Source organism: Hyperolius riggenbachi, chromosome 2 (genome assembly GCF_040937935.1).
Source record: "Hyperolius riggenbachi isolate aHypRig1 chromosome 2, aHypRig1.pri, whole genome shotgun sequence".
Taxonomy (NCBI): domain Eukaryota; kingdom Metazoa; phylum Chordata; class Amphibia; order Anura; family Hyperoliidae; genus Hyperolius; species Hyperolius riggenbachi.
Window position 1 is genome coordinate 76,748,002 of NC_090647.1, and position 17,558 is coordinate 76,765,559.

At 44.0% G+C, this 17,558-nt stretch overlaps 1 protein-coding gene across 2 annotated transcripts in view; it reads left to right on the top strand.

Moving 5' to 3' along the window:
* The window catches only part of IFT88 (intraflagellar transport 88), a 74,204-nt gene that overhangs the window by 47,283 nt on the left and 9,363 nt on the right, over positions 1–17,558 (top strand). For both annotated transcript variants that reach the window (XM_068266931.1, XM_068266932.1), the window contains exons 16-20: positions 3,505–3,591; positions 8,177–8,363; positions 13,015–13,123; positions 15,171–15,321; positions 16,588–16,703. In XM_068266931.1, the coding sequence (XP_068123032.1) occupies positions 3,505–3,591; positions 8,177–8,363; positions 13,015–13,123; positions 15,171–15,321; positions 16,588–16,703 (650 nt within the window). The remainder of the gene's footprint in view (positions 1–3,504; positions 3,592–8,176; positions 8,364–13,014; positions 13,124–15,170; positions 15,322–16,587; positions 16,704–17,558) is intronic.

Here is a 17,558-nt window from a genome sequence, read left to right on the forward strand (position 1 = left end):
AGGGAAAAACAAGGAAAAAATTAAAAACTACACTATTTCTCCAATTTCATCCCCTATAGTTTTAATACAAACACTGCTACTCACATATTGTATCTGCCTATTTGTCCTGGTTATTACAAGATTTGAATTATGTCCCCAGTACAAAGTATGGTGACGATTTAGTATTTGGAAATAAAGGTGTATTTTTTTTCTTTGGTGGTTTTTTTTTTTTTCTTTTCACTATTTTCACGTGCGGGAGCGTGCACGCGAGCAGCGGCAGCAGCACTGTCTGACTTATAAAAACGTCAGGGAGCCATTAACCACTTAACAACCAGCCAACACCAATAGGCGGCGTCTGATCGCAGTGGTGTTTCCATGTTGTTCGAGTAGCCGTTTCCTGTCAGTTCACGGAGGGAGTCTCAGTGAACGAAATGTAAACACCCGGGGAAGAAATCCCCGGTGTTTACATCGTACGGCAAGCAGATAGGCGATCCCCGACCTCTGATTGGCCGGGGATTGCCGGCATCTGATAGGCTGAAGCCTATCAGAGGCGGTACAGGACGGATTGCTGTCCTGTACCGCCTCTTGTGAGGAGGAGAGGGAGGGGGAAATAGTGCTGCGGAGGGGGGCTTTGAGGAGGCCCCCCGCTAAACACAAACAGCCGGCGGTGATCAGACCCCCCCCCCCAGCAGGACATCCCCCTAGTGGGGAAGTCTGATCGCCCTGCCTGCCAAACGATCTGTGATGGGGGCTGAAGAGCTCACCCAGCACAGATCAATGTAAATTCCTGTGGCCCTTAAGTGGTTAAGAGGCTCTAGCAGGACGTTTTAATAAGTCAGCTTGTCATTAAGTGGTTAAAAGCCATTTTTTCTTTGCATTTTTTGAAATCTATTTTATTTTTTTTTTAAAGTCCAATTTGAAAGGAAAATGTTTTAATTTGTTCCCATGGAAACACAGAATCCATGCCATTCGTATCGGTGGGTCGTTGGTAATTCGGGCATTCGTAAGTTAGGGACTAAAAACGGGGAACACCAAGAGCCCCAATAGTGTAATTCGTACTGGACAAGGTGGCAATAAGTTTGTGTTGCTAGATACTCACAAGTCAGGGTCACCAGCAGGTAACCACTGTAAAGGCAGGTGGGGAGATTGTCCTGACCCCACTCAAGATTAAGAAGTCGCTCTCTGTAGACAGGAAGAAAGGGTAGCAACCCTCCACCAAGGGTGGACTCAAAATTGTATACAATAAACAGAGGCGCCAAAAGTATAAGATTAGATTAAATGAGCTTAAAAACCAACTTAAATGGCAAAATTGAAGGAGGAAGTGGTGGTCTTACCTCCCTCAAGCAGACACGACAACGACTGCGATTCAGACAGTCAAACACATTTATTAGGAACTCCAAAAATAAATACAACGCGTTTCGCAGGTTCAACCCCGCTTCATCAGGCAATATAGGGAGGAGTATCAACCATCTGCACAAGGATTCAAATTAACAGAGGGATCAAATCACAGAGGCGCTTAATTTGAATCCTTGTGCAGATTGTTTGATACTCCTCCCTATATTGCCCAATGAAGCGAGGTTGAACCTGCGAAACGCGTTGCATTTCTTTTTGGAGTTCCTAATAAATGTGTTTGACTGTCTGAATCGCAGTCGTTGTCGTGTCTGCTTGAGGGAGGTAAGACCACCACTTCCTCCTTCAATTTTGCCATTTAAGTTGGTTTTTAAGCTCATTTAATCTAATCTTATACTTTTGGCGCCTCTGTTCATTGTAAGTTAGGGACTACCTGTACTTGCCTATGAAAGAGGAAGGCTCTTGATTTCTAAAAAGCCTTCTCATTCTTCCCTCGCTGTTACCCCCATTAGAGGTATTTGGCCAACTGGTCCAATAAACCTCCGTGAGCCCTTGGAAGGCTTTGGGAGCACCCGTATCCTCCAGTGTGCACTCACATGTGCAGTATGGAGCCACCCACACTCGTATCCCCGAGTGCTCCTGATTCCTTACAAGGTTTCCTGGAGGTGGCAAATTCGCATGGGGGTGACAGTGCTGAAAGCAGGACACAGATGGAGGAATGGGAAGGCTCTTTAGGATCCAGAGTCTTCCCTCTCCATAGGTAAGTATATTACTTCTTTTTCACTACAGATTTGCTTTTAAAGTGAGTTCGAGATAAACTTTTACTCATTGCATAATTGTGTTCCTTTGATATAGTTTATAGGGCATTCCTCAAGCCAAATACTTTTTTTGTTTTGTTTTAATACTACAATTCCCTATAAACTAAACAAGCCTTGCCTACAGCTCCTTTTGTGCCTTGGCACTGTAGCAAGGGCTTGTGGGAGCTCAGTCTAGGCAAGAGGAGGAGAAGGTTACTAGACATTGGTTTCAGAGGCAGAGGGGAAGAGGGAGGAGGAGAGGGAACTGAATTTACACACAGGCAAGCTGAGAGCATCTTCAGCCCTCAGCCTGTGACAATGTGACAAACAGAACATGGCTGCCCTCATAATCATAAACGGTTGAATCTGTTTGCAGCTAGATATGCTGTATAAACTATCTTATCTTTAGATAAGATATTTGGACAAGTTACTTGTTATAGTTAGTTCCTCTTAAAGCGGATCCGAGAAGAAAAACTGTGTCCTGTGTGGGAGCTCTCCGGAGAAGCTTCCTCACATCTCAACTTCCGGTCACAACCCCCTTTTAAAGAGGAACTGTAGTAAAAAACATAACTAATAAAATGGCTTATTTTTTACGATATTCATTTATAAACGATTTAGTCATTCTTTGCCCATTGTAAAATCTGTCCTCACCCTGATTTACATTCTCACATTTATCACAAATAGCAACATATGTATTGCTGACAGGTGCAGCTCGTAGGAATGTTTGTATATAGTGAGAGTTCCAAAGCCAGTGCAAATTATACCTGGTCTCCCAGAATGCCATGGAGGGGAGGGAATGCCGTATAGCTAAACAGCCCAGGATAAGCATCACTGGGAGGGAGGAGCTACATACCAATCTATAGCTATAGGAAATGTTTCTGATGCTGGAACCAGGAACTTTATCTTAAAAGTGTGTATCCTGCATTCTATTCTGTCACTACAGGAGGGGACATCAGTCTGCCTCTTCATGCCTGTAAATTTGACGTTAGACAAAAGACAAACATTTTTCAAAGAGTGATTACTGGGACCTGGGGAGTGTGGAGAGGATTGGGTACCGCACAGAGGCATGTGAATCCAGCATGAACACACCTCTGTGCTTACCTTAGGTAGTGTTGCTTAGGAAGTTATGCTTCTACTTGTAGATCCGTAGTAATTATTTATCTAGATGTGACACATTGTACATAGCACTTTACAAAGAACATTGCACTATATGTGACATGCACTTTCTGCCAAAACTGTTCTTCCTACACTCTAGGGCCTCACCAGAGAGGTATCATACAGCCTCCATGCAGTGAGTGTCCTGGCTCTGAGTGTGAATTCTTGATGCATGCAGTGTGTGATTTCCAGTGATTAATTATGTCATCTTTCCTATCTTCAGGCGGTGGAAACATTGAAAATGTTTGAGAAGAAAGACAGCCGAGTAAAGAGCGCCGCAGCCACCAACCTCTCCTTCCTGTACTTTTTGGTCAGTGTCGTAAATATTGTTCCTGAAAGCTTTAAAGTGACCTTGAGGTGAAAATACACTGATGAGATAAACAATTGTATCTATCCTCCTAGTCCTGAAATATATATATTATTTTTTTTTAGATATCCCACAGTTTTGTTTTATTTTTATGCAAAAAGGATTTAAACAATGATGCTGGCCAGATTCCATGTTTGCTACACAGTTTTTTTGGCAGTTGGACAGAGCAACTGCCATTCACTAAGGCCTAGTGCACACCAGAACGGTTCGGCTGCGGTTTGCGATCCGCTTGCGGGTGCGGATCCGCTAGGGTAATGTATTTCAATGGGCTGGTGCACACCAGAGCGGGAGGCGTTTTGCAGAAACGCATACTCCCGGGCTGCTGCAGATTTTGGATTGCGGATGCGTTTCTGCCTCAATGTTAAGTATAGGAAAAACGCAAACCGCTCTGAAAAACGGCACTTCAGAGCGGTTTTCCAGTTCGTTTTTGTTACAGTAGCTGTTCAGTAACAGCTTTACTGTAACAATATATGAAATCTACTACACCAAAAACGCTTCACAAAACCGCAAAATGCTAGCTAAAACGCTACAGAAAAAGGAAAAAGCGTTTCAAAATCTGCTAGCATTTTGCGGATCTGCTAGAGGTTTTTGGTGTGCACCAGGCCTAAGTGCTTTTGAAAATAAATAAATCCCTGAGAATCCCCCCATGAAGAGATGGACTAGTCCAAAACCTCTCATTTCTACTACCTACTGTAAGTGACAGCAACATAGGAGAAAAGTAATTTATGGCTCATTCTACTTTGGAAAAAACATACTTCTTGTTTGTCTATGTTTGCACATATTTTACATTTTACAATTTTTCGCCATACTGCCCTTTTTAAGTGTCCCAGAGCTTACATAAATGAACTATTGACTTTTTTTTTATCTGTCCTTTGCACTCAGAAGCTGTTCTCTGCCAGGCAAGAGTTTTATGGATGAAATTCCAAATCAGTGAGGGCTACACTATAGTCTGACTAGGTCCCACTGGAGACAAACTGTCACTTGCATACCTCAATTATTATTCTTTACATAGCAATGACATCTTCCGTAGCGCTTTACGTAGTATAGTCTTGTTACTAACTGTCCCTCAGAGGAGCTTACAATCTAATCCCTACAATCATATGCCCATTGTAGTCTAGCGTCAATTTAGAGGGAAACCAATTGACTTATCTGTATGTTCTTGATATGTGGGAGGAACCCGGAGTTCCGGGAGGAAACCCACACTGACACGGGGAGAGCATACAAACTCCTTGCAGTTGTTACCCTGGCTATAAATTTGATGCAAAGCAAGAGTACTATCTACTACACCGCTGTGCTGCCTACATGTTTTAAAGGAGAACTGTAGTGAGAGGTATATGGAGGCTGCCATATTTATTTCCTTTTAAGCAATACCAGTTGCCTGGCTATTCAGCTAATCCTCTGCCTCTAATACTTTCAGCCATAGGCCCTGAACAAGCATGCAGCAGATCAGGTGTTTCTGACAAATTTAGACAGATATGACAAGATTAGCTGCATGCTTGTTTCTGGTGTGATTCAGACACTTCTTTAGGCAAATAGACCATCAGGGCTGCCAGGCAACTGGTATTGCTTAAAAGGAAATAAATATGGCAGCCTCCATATCCCTCTCACTACAGTTCTCCTTTAAGTCTTTCAGTTAGAGAAAGGAAAAAAAGGAACATGGCCTAGTTATCAATATGCTTGGGACTGTATATATAGTAGCAGCTTCCACATAGGACTCAACCCACCAAGATGTAATATACAGTAGGATATTTATTTATCCATAGCGGTAATACAGCACACAACCTAGCACAGCACTGCATTGTGCTGTCTTGTGTGCTGTATTACCGCTATGGATAAATATCCTACTGTATTTTACCCCTTGGAGAGTCGAGTCCTATGTGGAAGCTGCTACTATTTGGTCAATGTTGTGAGGTGTGATGGGCCTCTCACCGCACTGGACTCCCCGTGTGATATAGACATCCTCTGTGGCCGGCAGGTTTCACACTACATTGCTTGGGACTGTACATACACGTCTATCTCATCACATCACGTCACCTCAAGTACACCTTGTATAAAATCAATTCCCAAGTTTAATACTTCACTTCGTGACTGTGAGCTAAACTTGCTCATTATCAACTGACCACATGGCCTTAAAGGAGTCATCAGGCTAAAAAAAAAAAAAAGCTTTACTCACCTGGGGCTTTCTCCTGCCCCTAGCAGCCGACTGTCCCACGCTGACCGCTCCACTCTCCTCCGCGATCCTGGTCTCCCCACACTGTGCAGTGGCCGAGGTCCTTTCTGCGCCTGCGTTAAGCGAGCTGTCAATCATGGCCACGTAGTCCGCGGAGTACTGCACAGGCGCAGTAAGGATGACCTTGAGGTCGGCCTGAAGACCGAGAACGGAGACCGTGACAGCTGCGGAGAGCGGAGCGGTCAGCGTGGGACAGTCGGCTGCAAGGGGCTGGAGAAAGCCCCAGGTGAGTAAAGGGTTTTTTTTTGTTTTTGTTTTTTTTTATGTTTTGCCTGATGACTCCTTTTAAAAGGACAAATTGTATTACAGCAGAAATGAATATTAGACTTTAAGACATGGCCATCTACCTCTACGCCATGCTTGGAAACTGTGTAGGAAATCCGTAGGTTCTGTCATCAAATTTTATTTGTGTCTCCAACACCTGTAGTAATGGAAGTATTTTAGCTTCCTATATCTTGTCTCTGCCCTCTAACCATCCTAGTGCATGATGGGAAATAATAGAATCCTCTAAACCGGGGATGTCAAACCGGTCCTTCGAGGGCCGAGGTCCTCACACATTTTTGACACAGCTCAAATTAATTGATGGTTCTGAATCAGGAAGGTTGTGGTCCATCAGGAAGAACACATTCCTCTCTTTCTCAGTCCATGCTAAACACTGGCATGGATCTGGCCCTCCAGGCCTGGAGTTCCACAACTGTGCTCTAAACAGTATACAACAATGAAGAAGCTGCTGAACACAGCACAGGAGCCGATTTCCCCCACCACACCTATTCCCTCTTATATCCACATCTGTGCTGCTGCAGTTACATGTAAAGGATGGGAGCTGAGATTTTTCCTAAGTAAAGATATGCTGAAAGGGAGCAGCTGCAAACATTGGGCAGTAGTGAAACACTTTCAGGATAAGATGGCCTTCATAGGTACAGACCCTAATGCTATGAAAAGTGTTATAATCTATTCTATATCACCTTGCTTCGACACCACCGTCTCACAGACTGTGAGATCACTTGACTCTCAACACAGCCAGCAGGAGATAGACTTTTCTCAGGCTTCTTCAATGTTTACGTAGTTTATTCAGGAAACAGAAATACAGATAGATACAGTTTATCATCTCCTGGCAAAGCAGACTTCCATGTTGCGTTACAGCTGCGTGAGTACCTTCCTGCTGAAGGTACCCAGGTCTTCTTGTATCTACTCTGTTACATCTAGACTACCTATGTACAGCATACATTATATCAGATTACAGAAAGGAAAAACATACTTAGAGGTCCCAGTCAGCCTTGCTAGCTAGTGCGAAAGTAAGAAGCAGAATGCCCTCTCCATCGCTCACTCCGGGTTTAATACCGACTAGGAAAGAGTTAAATATGACATCATCTTCGCCATCCCCTATATCAGTCTATTGGTGGACCCACTTGTGGTGTCATCATACACACCTGCTTGATTAATAATCAATGAGGCTTCTGACCCATATGCAGAAATGTGGATATTTACAAAACATGGCTGATGTTTATTGTTCTATGCCCAGGTCGGGGAGACCTGCGGCCTTGTTCAGAGAACAGCTTCTTGGTATGTTCTAGTTCTGCTGACAGAACTGCAGATTTTCTCTCCAAAAGAAAATCCCCTTAAAGGGCAGGTCTGCTCATCAAGCCTTTTTGACTAACTCAGTCCAAATAACTGAGGCCTACTTAAATTATAACAAAAAGCTCTCTTAAAAGTGATATGAAACTCAGCATTTGCTCTTTGCTCTAAAATTACAGCATAAAATCTACTACCACAAAAAAAAAAAAAAAAAAAAAAAAAAAATATGTAGCAGAACAGCATTCAAACAGTTAAACACAGCACTTTGTTCTTCCGTGGAAAGCTCCTTGCTTCAGTGGGCAGCTTCTGGCCACATTCGAAGAGATGATAACCTTCTCTTTAGTTTACACGTGGGTACATGTGCTCCATTAAGCAAACAACATTTTCCGACACTCGGCGATTACAACCATTACAGTGTATCAGATCTTTAATAACCTGTGAACTCCCATTTGCACCCATTGTGTGCCGCTGTGTGTTCCTGCGGGTAGGAAGATGGATCGGGAAACACTCGTTCGTTGGGTCACGTCGTTGAGGGTTCCCCTATCTATCTTCCAGTAAGTACGGGCCTTTACTGTCCATCTGGCACCTGTCATGTGACGTCATACAAGCCCTGAAGGGAGATCGGCACTGATGACAGGAGAGCCGGCTAAGATCAAGCCGTGTGAATGGAGAGGGGGTGCAGCCCTTGACAATATAACTGACTGCTGTCTTTATTCCCTGCAGGAAAACGAGCCCACCCAGGGAGACCTGTATGCAGATTTAGCGGTGGCCTCCGATCGGTACAATCCATCTGCATTAACCAATAAAGGCAACGCCGTGTTTATGATTGGAGAGTATGAAAAAGCAGCAGAATATTACAAAGAAGCGCTGCGGAATGACTCCTCCTGCACAGAGGCCCTCTATAACCTCGGTGAGGAAACATCCCAATATTCAGCTTACTAGGGGTCTCCCTGAGTCTCTATACTGCTAGGGATTGTCTGACTAAACAAGTGACCATCCATCAAGCACCTTCTTCTCCTAACTGCTCTCCCTGCAGACTGTAAACACTGCTGCGTCACTTAGGATGTTGTAAATTAGATGTCTGTATGTGGCTTGTGGCTCTGCTTTGCTGCTTCGAGGATAACTAGCAGCAAAGCAGAGCCAGAAGGGGGCAGACTTGGGCTTGAAAAGACATCACAGAAGACTGACTCAGCTATAATCATTCTGGGCAAAGCCAGACTGAATGCTCAGTCGGGGATTCTTATCAGGGCTGATAACAGGCAGATTTAGCAGAGAAGAATGAAGCAGAGAGCAGAGTAGGTGTTTACTGTCATGTTCCCATTGATATATATGGTAAAATACATGAGGGTGCTTCGTCTCTGGTTCCCTTTAAAGGACAACTGTAGCGAGAGGGATATGGAGGCTGCCATATTTATTTACGTTTAAAAAATACCAGTTGCTTGTCAGCCCTGCTGATCTGTTTGGCTGCAGTAGTGTTTGAATCACTCCAGAAACAAACATGCAGCTAATCAGAGCTGACAATAAATGTCAGAAACGCCTGATTTGCTGCATGCTTGTTCAGGGGCTTTGGCTGAAAGTATTAGAGGCGGAGAACCAGCAAGACAACTGGGCAACTGGTATTACTTTAAGAAAATAAATAAGGCACCCTCCATATACCTCTCCCTCCAGTTGTCCTTTGAAGAAAAAAAATTCTTTGTTACAGCTGATACAGTAAAAATCTTGCAATAAATCTGCAGTGTTTCTACTTCCTGCTTTCATGGAAGCAGACCTGTTGTGAACATCCTGTGTTTACCAATTAGCTGCTCTGCCGAGGCAACCAGCTGACACGGCTGCGAGATCAAATTACAACTTGTGCTAAGTCACAGATGAGGGGGGATTAGACAGGCTAAACTTTCTAAATACATACAGGGTGCATTTCTCTGTTTTCCTTCTGTCCTGTGCAAAAGTTCAGGTCCACTTTAAAGTTACAGACACATACAGACAGGGCTGGATATACATCTCAGGATCTCTCAGAATGATTCTAAATACATTATTGGACCATTAGATCCAATGCAACCCTATGGGCCATAGATTTTCCATCCAGTCAGATAGATCGAATCGATCAAAATTGGCTTGAAATCGATTGATTGGCTGATTTGATAGAATCTATTTCCAATCGATTAGATTGAATCGATCGACCGATGGCTGAAATCGACTAGTTTATGGGCCCTTTTACTCGATGGTCACCAGATCAACTATCAGATAGATCCCTCTGTGGTCAGATTTAATCAGAGAGTGAACTATTAGCTGCCCACACACTGCAGACAGATGCTGAAATCTAATGTGATCACCCAACCTCCAAACCCGCTTAATTTTATTTTTTATGTTTGCACATTCACTTTTCCAAATCCATAAAAAAATTTAGTTTAAAAAAACTGTCAAGTTAGTATCTATATATTATTAGACTTTACACAATATAAAATAATCTTATCTGGATAAAATTTTATGATTTTTATAACAATGCCCAGTGTCTGCCGAACACTGCCATTCCAGCGCAGGAGATTTGGGCGCAGCAGTGAGTAACTTTGGCGCTGTCAGAAGACGGAGCTGAAGTTACTTATAAAACACTATAATTCGTCCTCCAGCAATTGCTGGAAGCCAAATTATTTCATTCCCCACCATCAATGGCGGCCTGGAGGGGGAATAGTATTTAATATCGATGGGAATTTGTGCAGGAGCAGGATAAGCCATACAGGGCTGTATCCTGCGTCCAAGTCTCCTGTGCCGATTCCTCTCGTACGCTTGTCTGCTTAGTTTGTCAGGTGTGGCTGAAAATGTCTGCATAGGTTTGAAAGTAGCTGAAAAAGTCTCAAGTGTCCGAGGGACAGTCCGTAAATGTTTGCGGATGTTAAATCGGATCTCTGGTATAAAATAAAACCCACACTCTCAGCGCAGGGAGCAGAAGTTATAAGAAAGTAGCAGGAAAAAAATGTTTCAAAACTGTCCACTTGCGCCAGAAAATCCAAGTTTTTTTTTTGCTGTGCCTTTGCAAAGACTGCTAAGAGATCTGTATCATCTGTGGGTGGGAGGAGCCTCAGTGTGGCCTGAGGTACTTTGCTTCTACCTCTGCCACTGAGCCAGCCTATCTCAGAGAGGGGAGGTAAAGAGACAAGTAGTGCAGTGCCAGCCACAGTATGTTGCTTTCCAGTGCTGCCACAATACTTCACTGCTGCTTAAAGGATTCCACAACTGACATGTGGCATAATGAGATAGACATGGGTATGTACAGTGCCTAGCACACAAATAACTATGCTGTGTTCCTTTTTTTCTTTCTCTGCCTGAAAGAGGTAAATATCAGGTATGTAAGTGGCTGACTCAGTCCTGACTCAGACAGGAAGTGACTACAGTGTGACCCTCACTGATAAGAATTTCCCCCTTTTTTATCTCTTTCTTGCTCTCAGAAGCCATTTTCTTCTAGGAAAGTGTTTTATAGTTGGAATTTCTTATCAGTGAAGGTCACACTGTAGTCACTTCCTGTCTGAGTCAGCCACTTACATACCTGATATTTACCTCTTTCAGGCAGAGAAAGAAAAAAAGGAGCACAGCATAGTTATTTGTGTGCTAGGCACTGTACATACCCATGTCTATCTCATTATGCCACATGTCAGTTGTGGAATCCTTTAATGAAGTAGTCAACCGTTGCTGTATAGGGTAAAAAAAGAAAGAGGGGAACAATCATATTAAGTGTCACTTTGCAATTTACAGCGGAGGTCCACTGTAAAGATGTACAGCTGCTACAGACCCCATGGCCTGATGAGAACTCCCATTCCTTGGTTGAAACTCAGGAAGCTCATATGCAATTAGTGCTGGGTTTCCCCTTGTAAGATTTATAGGCAGTTTGTACTGTGAGTTATGACAGTATACAGTGGAGGAAATAATTATTTGACCCCTCACTGATTTTGTAAGTTTGTCCAATGACAAAGAAATGAAAAGTCTCAGAACAGTATCATTTCAATGGTAGGTTTATTTTAACAGTGGTAGATAGCACATCAAAAGGAAAATCGAAAAAATAACCTTAAATAAAAGATAGCAACTGATCCATTTCATTGAGTGAAATAAGTTTTTGAACCCCTACCAACCATTAAGAGTTCTGGCTCCCACAGAGTGGTTAGACACTTCTACTCAATTAGTCACCCTCATTAAGGACACCTGTCTTAACTAATCACCTGTATAAAAGACACCTGTCCACAGAATCAATCAATCAAGCAGACTCCAAACTCTCCAACATGGGAAAGACTAAAGAGCTGTCCAAGGATGTCAGAGACAAAATTGTAGACCTGCACAAGGCTGGAATGGGCTACAAAACCATTAGCAAGAAGCTGGGAGAGAAGGTGACAACTGTTGGTGTGATTGTTCGAAAATGGAAGGAGCACAAAATGACCATCAATCGACCTCGCTCTGGTGCTCCACGCAAGATCTCACCTCGTGGGGTGTCAATGGTTCTGAGAAAGGTGAAAAAGCATCCTAGAACTACACGGGAGGAGTTAGTGAATGAACTCAAATTAGCAGGGACCACAGTCACCAAGAAAACCATTGGAAACACATTACACCGCAATGGATTAAAATCCTGCAGGGCTCGCAAGGTCCCCCTGCTCAAGAAGGCACATGTGCAGGCCCGTCTGAAGTTTGCCAATGAACACCTGAATGATTCTGTGAGTGACTGGGAGAAGGTGCTGTGGTCTGATGAGACCAAAATAGAGCTCTTTGGCATTAACTCAACTCGCTGTGTTTGGAGGAAGAAAAATGCTGCCTATGACCCTCAAAACACCGTCCCCACCGTCAAGCATGGGGGTGGAAACATTTTGCTTTGGGGGTGTTTTTCTGCTAAGGGCACAGGACAACTTAATTGCATTAACGGGAAAATGGACGGAGCCATGTATTGTGAAATCCTGAACGACAACCTCCTTCCCTCTGCCAGGAAACTGAAAATGGGTCGTGGATGGGTGTTCCAGCACGACAATGACCCAAAACATACAGCAAAGGCAACAAAGGAGTGGCTCAAGAAGAAGCACATTAAGGTCATGGAGTGGCCTAGTCAGTCTCCGGACCTTAATCCAATAGAAAACCTATGGAGTTGCACGGAGACAGCCTTGAAACCTTAGGGATTTAGAGATGATCTGCAAAGAGGAGTGGACCAACATTCCTCCTAAAATGTGTGCAAACTTGGTCATCAATTACAAGAAACGTTTGACCTCTGTGCTTGCAAACAAGGGTTTTTCCACTAAGTATTAAGTCTTTTATTGTTAGAGGGTTCAAAAACTTATTTCACTCAATGAAATGCAAATCAGTTGCTATCTTTTATTTAAGGTTATTTTTTCGATTTTCCTTTTGATGTGCTATCTGCCACTGTTAAAATAAACCTACCATTGAAATGATACTGTTCTGAGACTTTTCATTTTTTTTGTCATTGGACAAACTTACAAAATCAGTGAGGGGTCAAATAATTATTTCCTCCACTGTATGTTTGTGGGCTTTGTCTTCTCATGCAAATAATTGCTTGCAATATGCGTTCTATTTTCTAGGTTTGGCGTACAAGAAAACAAATCACGTGGAAGATGCTTTAGATTGTTTCATGAAGCTCCATGCTATCCTCAGAAATAGCGCGGAGGTTGTTAGTCAAATAGCACAACTGTATCCTTTAAGTGCATAGTTCACAAAATAACTTATACAGCTTCTCTTACCAGAATTCCCCAGAGTGATTACTGCATATCTGCAAAAAGCTATTTCCTATATCTTTTAATTTCCCAATTGGGGGTCACATGACCTGTGCTCTGCTTTTTAAAACTGCTGCTCCATATTGTAGTAGCGCACAGGAGAGTGAAGGCTAGGGCCACCCCCTACTTCAGCTCTCCACAGACTTCTGCTAGTTAGAGTTTAGGTTCCACCTTTTTTTTTTGGCATGAGGACAGCTTTGTGATATGAACTTTTTACCGTTGGGGGCAGGGGTGGTTGGTGAGTGGTCGTCGGGAAATTTCGCCAGAGGGGAGTGTGCCACGTGGTTGTTCCCCAAGAAAGGGGGGTTATGGTGATGTATTGGGGGTATAAGAGGGGAGAGGTATAGGCAGATGCAATTGGGCCCCCACCTCGCACAAACACATTTCACTTGACTCAGGGTTGACCCCCAACTCCCCGTACCGCCTCCCCCCCCCCCCTCCCCCCCCCAAAAAAAACCCACTATGCCCTGTATTAAGTTACAGAGTAGGCCATAGAAAAGCAGTCATACTATTAGGTGAGCTGGTGCGTGGGCTTGGGGTGCCACCAACCCTCGTTTTTCCCTTGGCATCCTGCATCCTTGGATGGAATGTGGGGAGGCTTCTGAGTCTGAAGGTGTCCAAGTCCAGTGAGTAGGCATGGGAGGGACATGGTAACGATCCTCTGGCCTAGATAGTATAGCACAGCAGACAGCTATAAGGAGAGGATGGCACCACATGGTTGCGCTGTGCTGCACACTTCTGTGCATTAATAAAACTACAGAGAGAAGCCAAGCCCACGGACCGGTTCATAATGGACCGTGGAATGGAATTGGGCCGCAGACCAGGGCCTGGGGACTCCAGGGTTAGAGAACCACTTAAATGCTGCTGCATCAATCCAACTATACAGGGGCGTAACTACATTGGGCCAGCCTCTCCCCTCTCCCTGCAGAGATCGGTCAGTCGCCCCGCAATCCTAAGAGGGGCTCAGTCCTGTACATACAAAATGCAGAGAGGCAGGGGAGTGTTACAGCATGATATAGGTTTTCTCCGCTTAAATTGCAAGTGCCGTGCAGCCAGCCAATCACCATACGTAGTATTGACAAGGAAGTGGTGAAGACCTGTATCGCTTCTGCTCTGCATTAATTATGTACAGGACCCCCCCAGCCCCCAAGCGGGAAGCTATTACACCTATGTGGGTCATCCTGGAGAGGTCCAAGGAGAGGAATGCGGGTCTCAGCCCCCTTCACAAGTGGACTGCTCTGCCTAAACTTTGCTACCAATATCTGGTAATGCCCAAAACCAGCATTGTTTGTGTGGGCCCAACTCAATGGAGAAGCTGTTTCAGGTCATTATTTGCAAAGCTGGGACCGACTATGGTCGTGTGCTATAGTAGGAAGTGATCACAGCAAATCAGTCTTATAAATCTTATCATATGATCAAACTAATAACATGCTTCCTAATGAGTGTCTGGTCCACACATCACACCCAGCCCAGAGCAGCAAGTCAGAATCATTGTATGAATAATGAGATGAAACCACTACTCCACTTTTGCTCCTGTTTTTCCTGATAATTCATGCTTTTGGATAGGTATGTATTACTCCTTGGATTGCTAAAATTCCACATGCATGCTGATCTTGATATGTTTGTGTGTTTATTCCTTTGATATCCTGAATGACCAGGTTTTATTTGTTTTTTTTGTTTTGTTTGTTTGTTTGTTTTTTTAAGAATAATTCTGTTATTACCAGAGTTTGATTTTTTTTTTTTTTTATATTTTATTTTATTTTTGTCATTGGCCTCAATTCACTAAGCTTAACTCCTGTCTTTAATAACTCTTCTGAGCTGTTTTACAGTTATCACAGTTATATCACCATGGTGATAACTGTAAAACAGCTCAGAAGAGTTATTAAAGACAGGAGTTAAGCTTAGTGAATTGAGGCCATTAATATTGTCTTCTAGTTTACCTTTCCTTAACTAAACCTGTGTAGGTATGAACTGTATGAAGATCCCAATCAAGCCATTGAATGGCTGATGCAGCTTATTAGCCTCGTTCCTACAGACGCACATGCGCTTGCCAAACTGGGCGAGTTGTATGATGTAGAGGGCGACAAGACGCAAGCCTTTCAGTACTACTGTGAGGTATCATTACCTATGTCTTAAGCAAATATAGCATTTTTTTTTAATGTACTGAGTAGAACCAGCACCATAAGACCATACAAGTGCTCACCATGTTTGTTGCTATCACACACCTCACAATATCCATAACAATCGCTCCACTTCCTGGTTGTGTGTAGAAAGGGATGCCTCTGCCAAAATGTTAGGTGTAGGTGTGCAACCTGTTGCCAGGCTCAAGCACAGTCACTTGCCTAGGCTTGTGACACTTCATATAAGGTTCCTGATTTAATTAACTTCCCCCCTGGAGCTGTTTTGTCATCTTGTCTCCTAGAAAGTAGAAAGTGGGGAGGGATGAGAAAGTGGGGAGATTAGGGCTAGGCATCAGGAAGAGGTTGACAAAGGGGGAGGTCATGGATGGGCATCAGGAAGGGGTAGACAAAGGTGGGAGGTTAATGATGTGCATCAGGGAGGGGTTGGGAAATGGGGGAGGTCAGAGATGGGCATCAGGATGGGGTTGGGAAACGAGGAGGTTAGGGCTAGGCATCAGGAAGGGGCTGGGAAACATGGGAGGTTAGGGCTAAGCATCAGGAAGGGGCTGGGAAACTGGAGGTTTGGGCTAGGCATCAGGAAGGGGTTGGGAAACGGGAGGTTAGGGTGGTTAGGGCTAGACATCAGGAAGGGGTTGGGAAATGGGTGAAGTTAGGGCTAGGCATCAGGAAGGGGTTGGGAAATGGGTGAAGTTAGGGCTAGGCATCAGGAAGGGGTTGGGAAATGGGTGAAGTTAGGGCTAGGCATCAGGAAGGGGTTGGGAAATGAGGGAGGAGGTTAGGGTTGGGAAACGGGGAGGTTAGGGCTAGGCATCAGGAAGGGGTTGGGAAACGGGGAGGTTAGGGCTAGGCATCAGGAAGGGGTTGGGAAACAGGGGAGGTTAGGGCTAGGCATCAGCAAGGATTTGGGAAACAGTGGAGGTTGGGGCTAGGCATCAGGAAGGGGTTTGGAAACGCGGGAGGTTAGGACTAGGCATCAGGCAGGCGTTCACTTTGGAAGGGAAGGTTAAAATTGGGTATCTGCAAGGGAACTGGGTACGATGTTCAGAAAACAGTATTGCAGACCTGGAATGCTCAAACTGCTCTGAAACCAGATGTACATCCTTCCCCATGCTATCATTGACTAAGAACCAAAGATTGTGATGGAATTCCACAACAGACTGGGCTAATCTTTTCACACGTGATAAGAAGAAATATGTAATTTGTGACTGAACTGTCTTTCCCTTTTCTTGTATTCTTTCAGTCCTATCGCTATTTCCCCTCAAATATTGAAGTCATTGAATGGTTGGGCGCTTACTACATCGACACTCAGTTTTGTGAGAAAGCCATCAAGTACTTTGAAAGAGCTGCTCTCATTCAGTAAGTACACCCTATCACCATCCAGCACATGAAGAACTCATCCATCTCAGCACATTCATTTAGTTTTTAGAGGGTCGGAGGGCACTTGACTAGGCTATTGACAGAAGTCTGACGCTAAGCTCCATGGTGGTCCCAGGGACAGAAAATGATGTAAAATCTCCCTACTGGAAATGCAGATGACAGTACTACCCCCATCCCCCCAAAAAAAGAAAACCAGTTAACCCTTTGTGCACTCGCAGGCAAATGCTTTCATGCAAATCAATCATCCAGGAACCAATGATAGCCCTACAGCCAGGGCCAGATTTACCAGAAGGCACTGTAGACACATGCCCACAGGCGCCTGATGATGGAAAGGAGGCTCACTGCCCTCCCCGAGTGCCTCCCTCCTTTCCTATGCAGAGTCCTGATGAGAGTGTAAATGAGAGGTTATTCACCCTGCTCTCAGCATTTCACTGCCGAGATCTCCCTTCAGTCAGGGGCACCTCTAGCTACTTAAGCAAAAACAAAAAAGGTCGGCACCACCAACAGTATTTACAGCTCAGTTACATTTATTAGTGCAAAAAAGATACAGGACTTGTGTAGCGACAGACTGCTGTTTCAGACTTTGTGCCTCTTTAAGCTGCATAAAGTGACTTTATGCAGCTTGAAGAAGGACATAGTCTTGTATCTTTTTTGCACTAATAAGTGTAACTGAGCTTTAAATACTATTGGTGGTGCCAACCCTTTCTTGTTTTTGCTGAGGTTGTGGCCCCTAATGGTACCGGGGCGCAGATCTTGGCACACTATTTCAAACATACAACTGAGTGCTCCTTCTTCCTACTTGTTGGACCTCAAGCTACTTAATACTGAGATTAC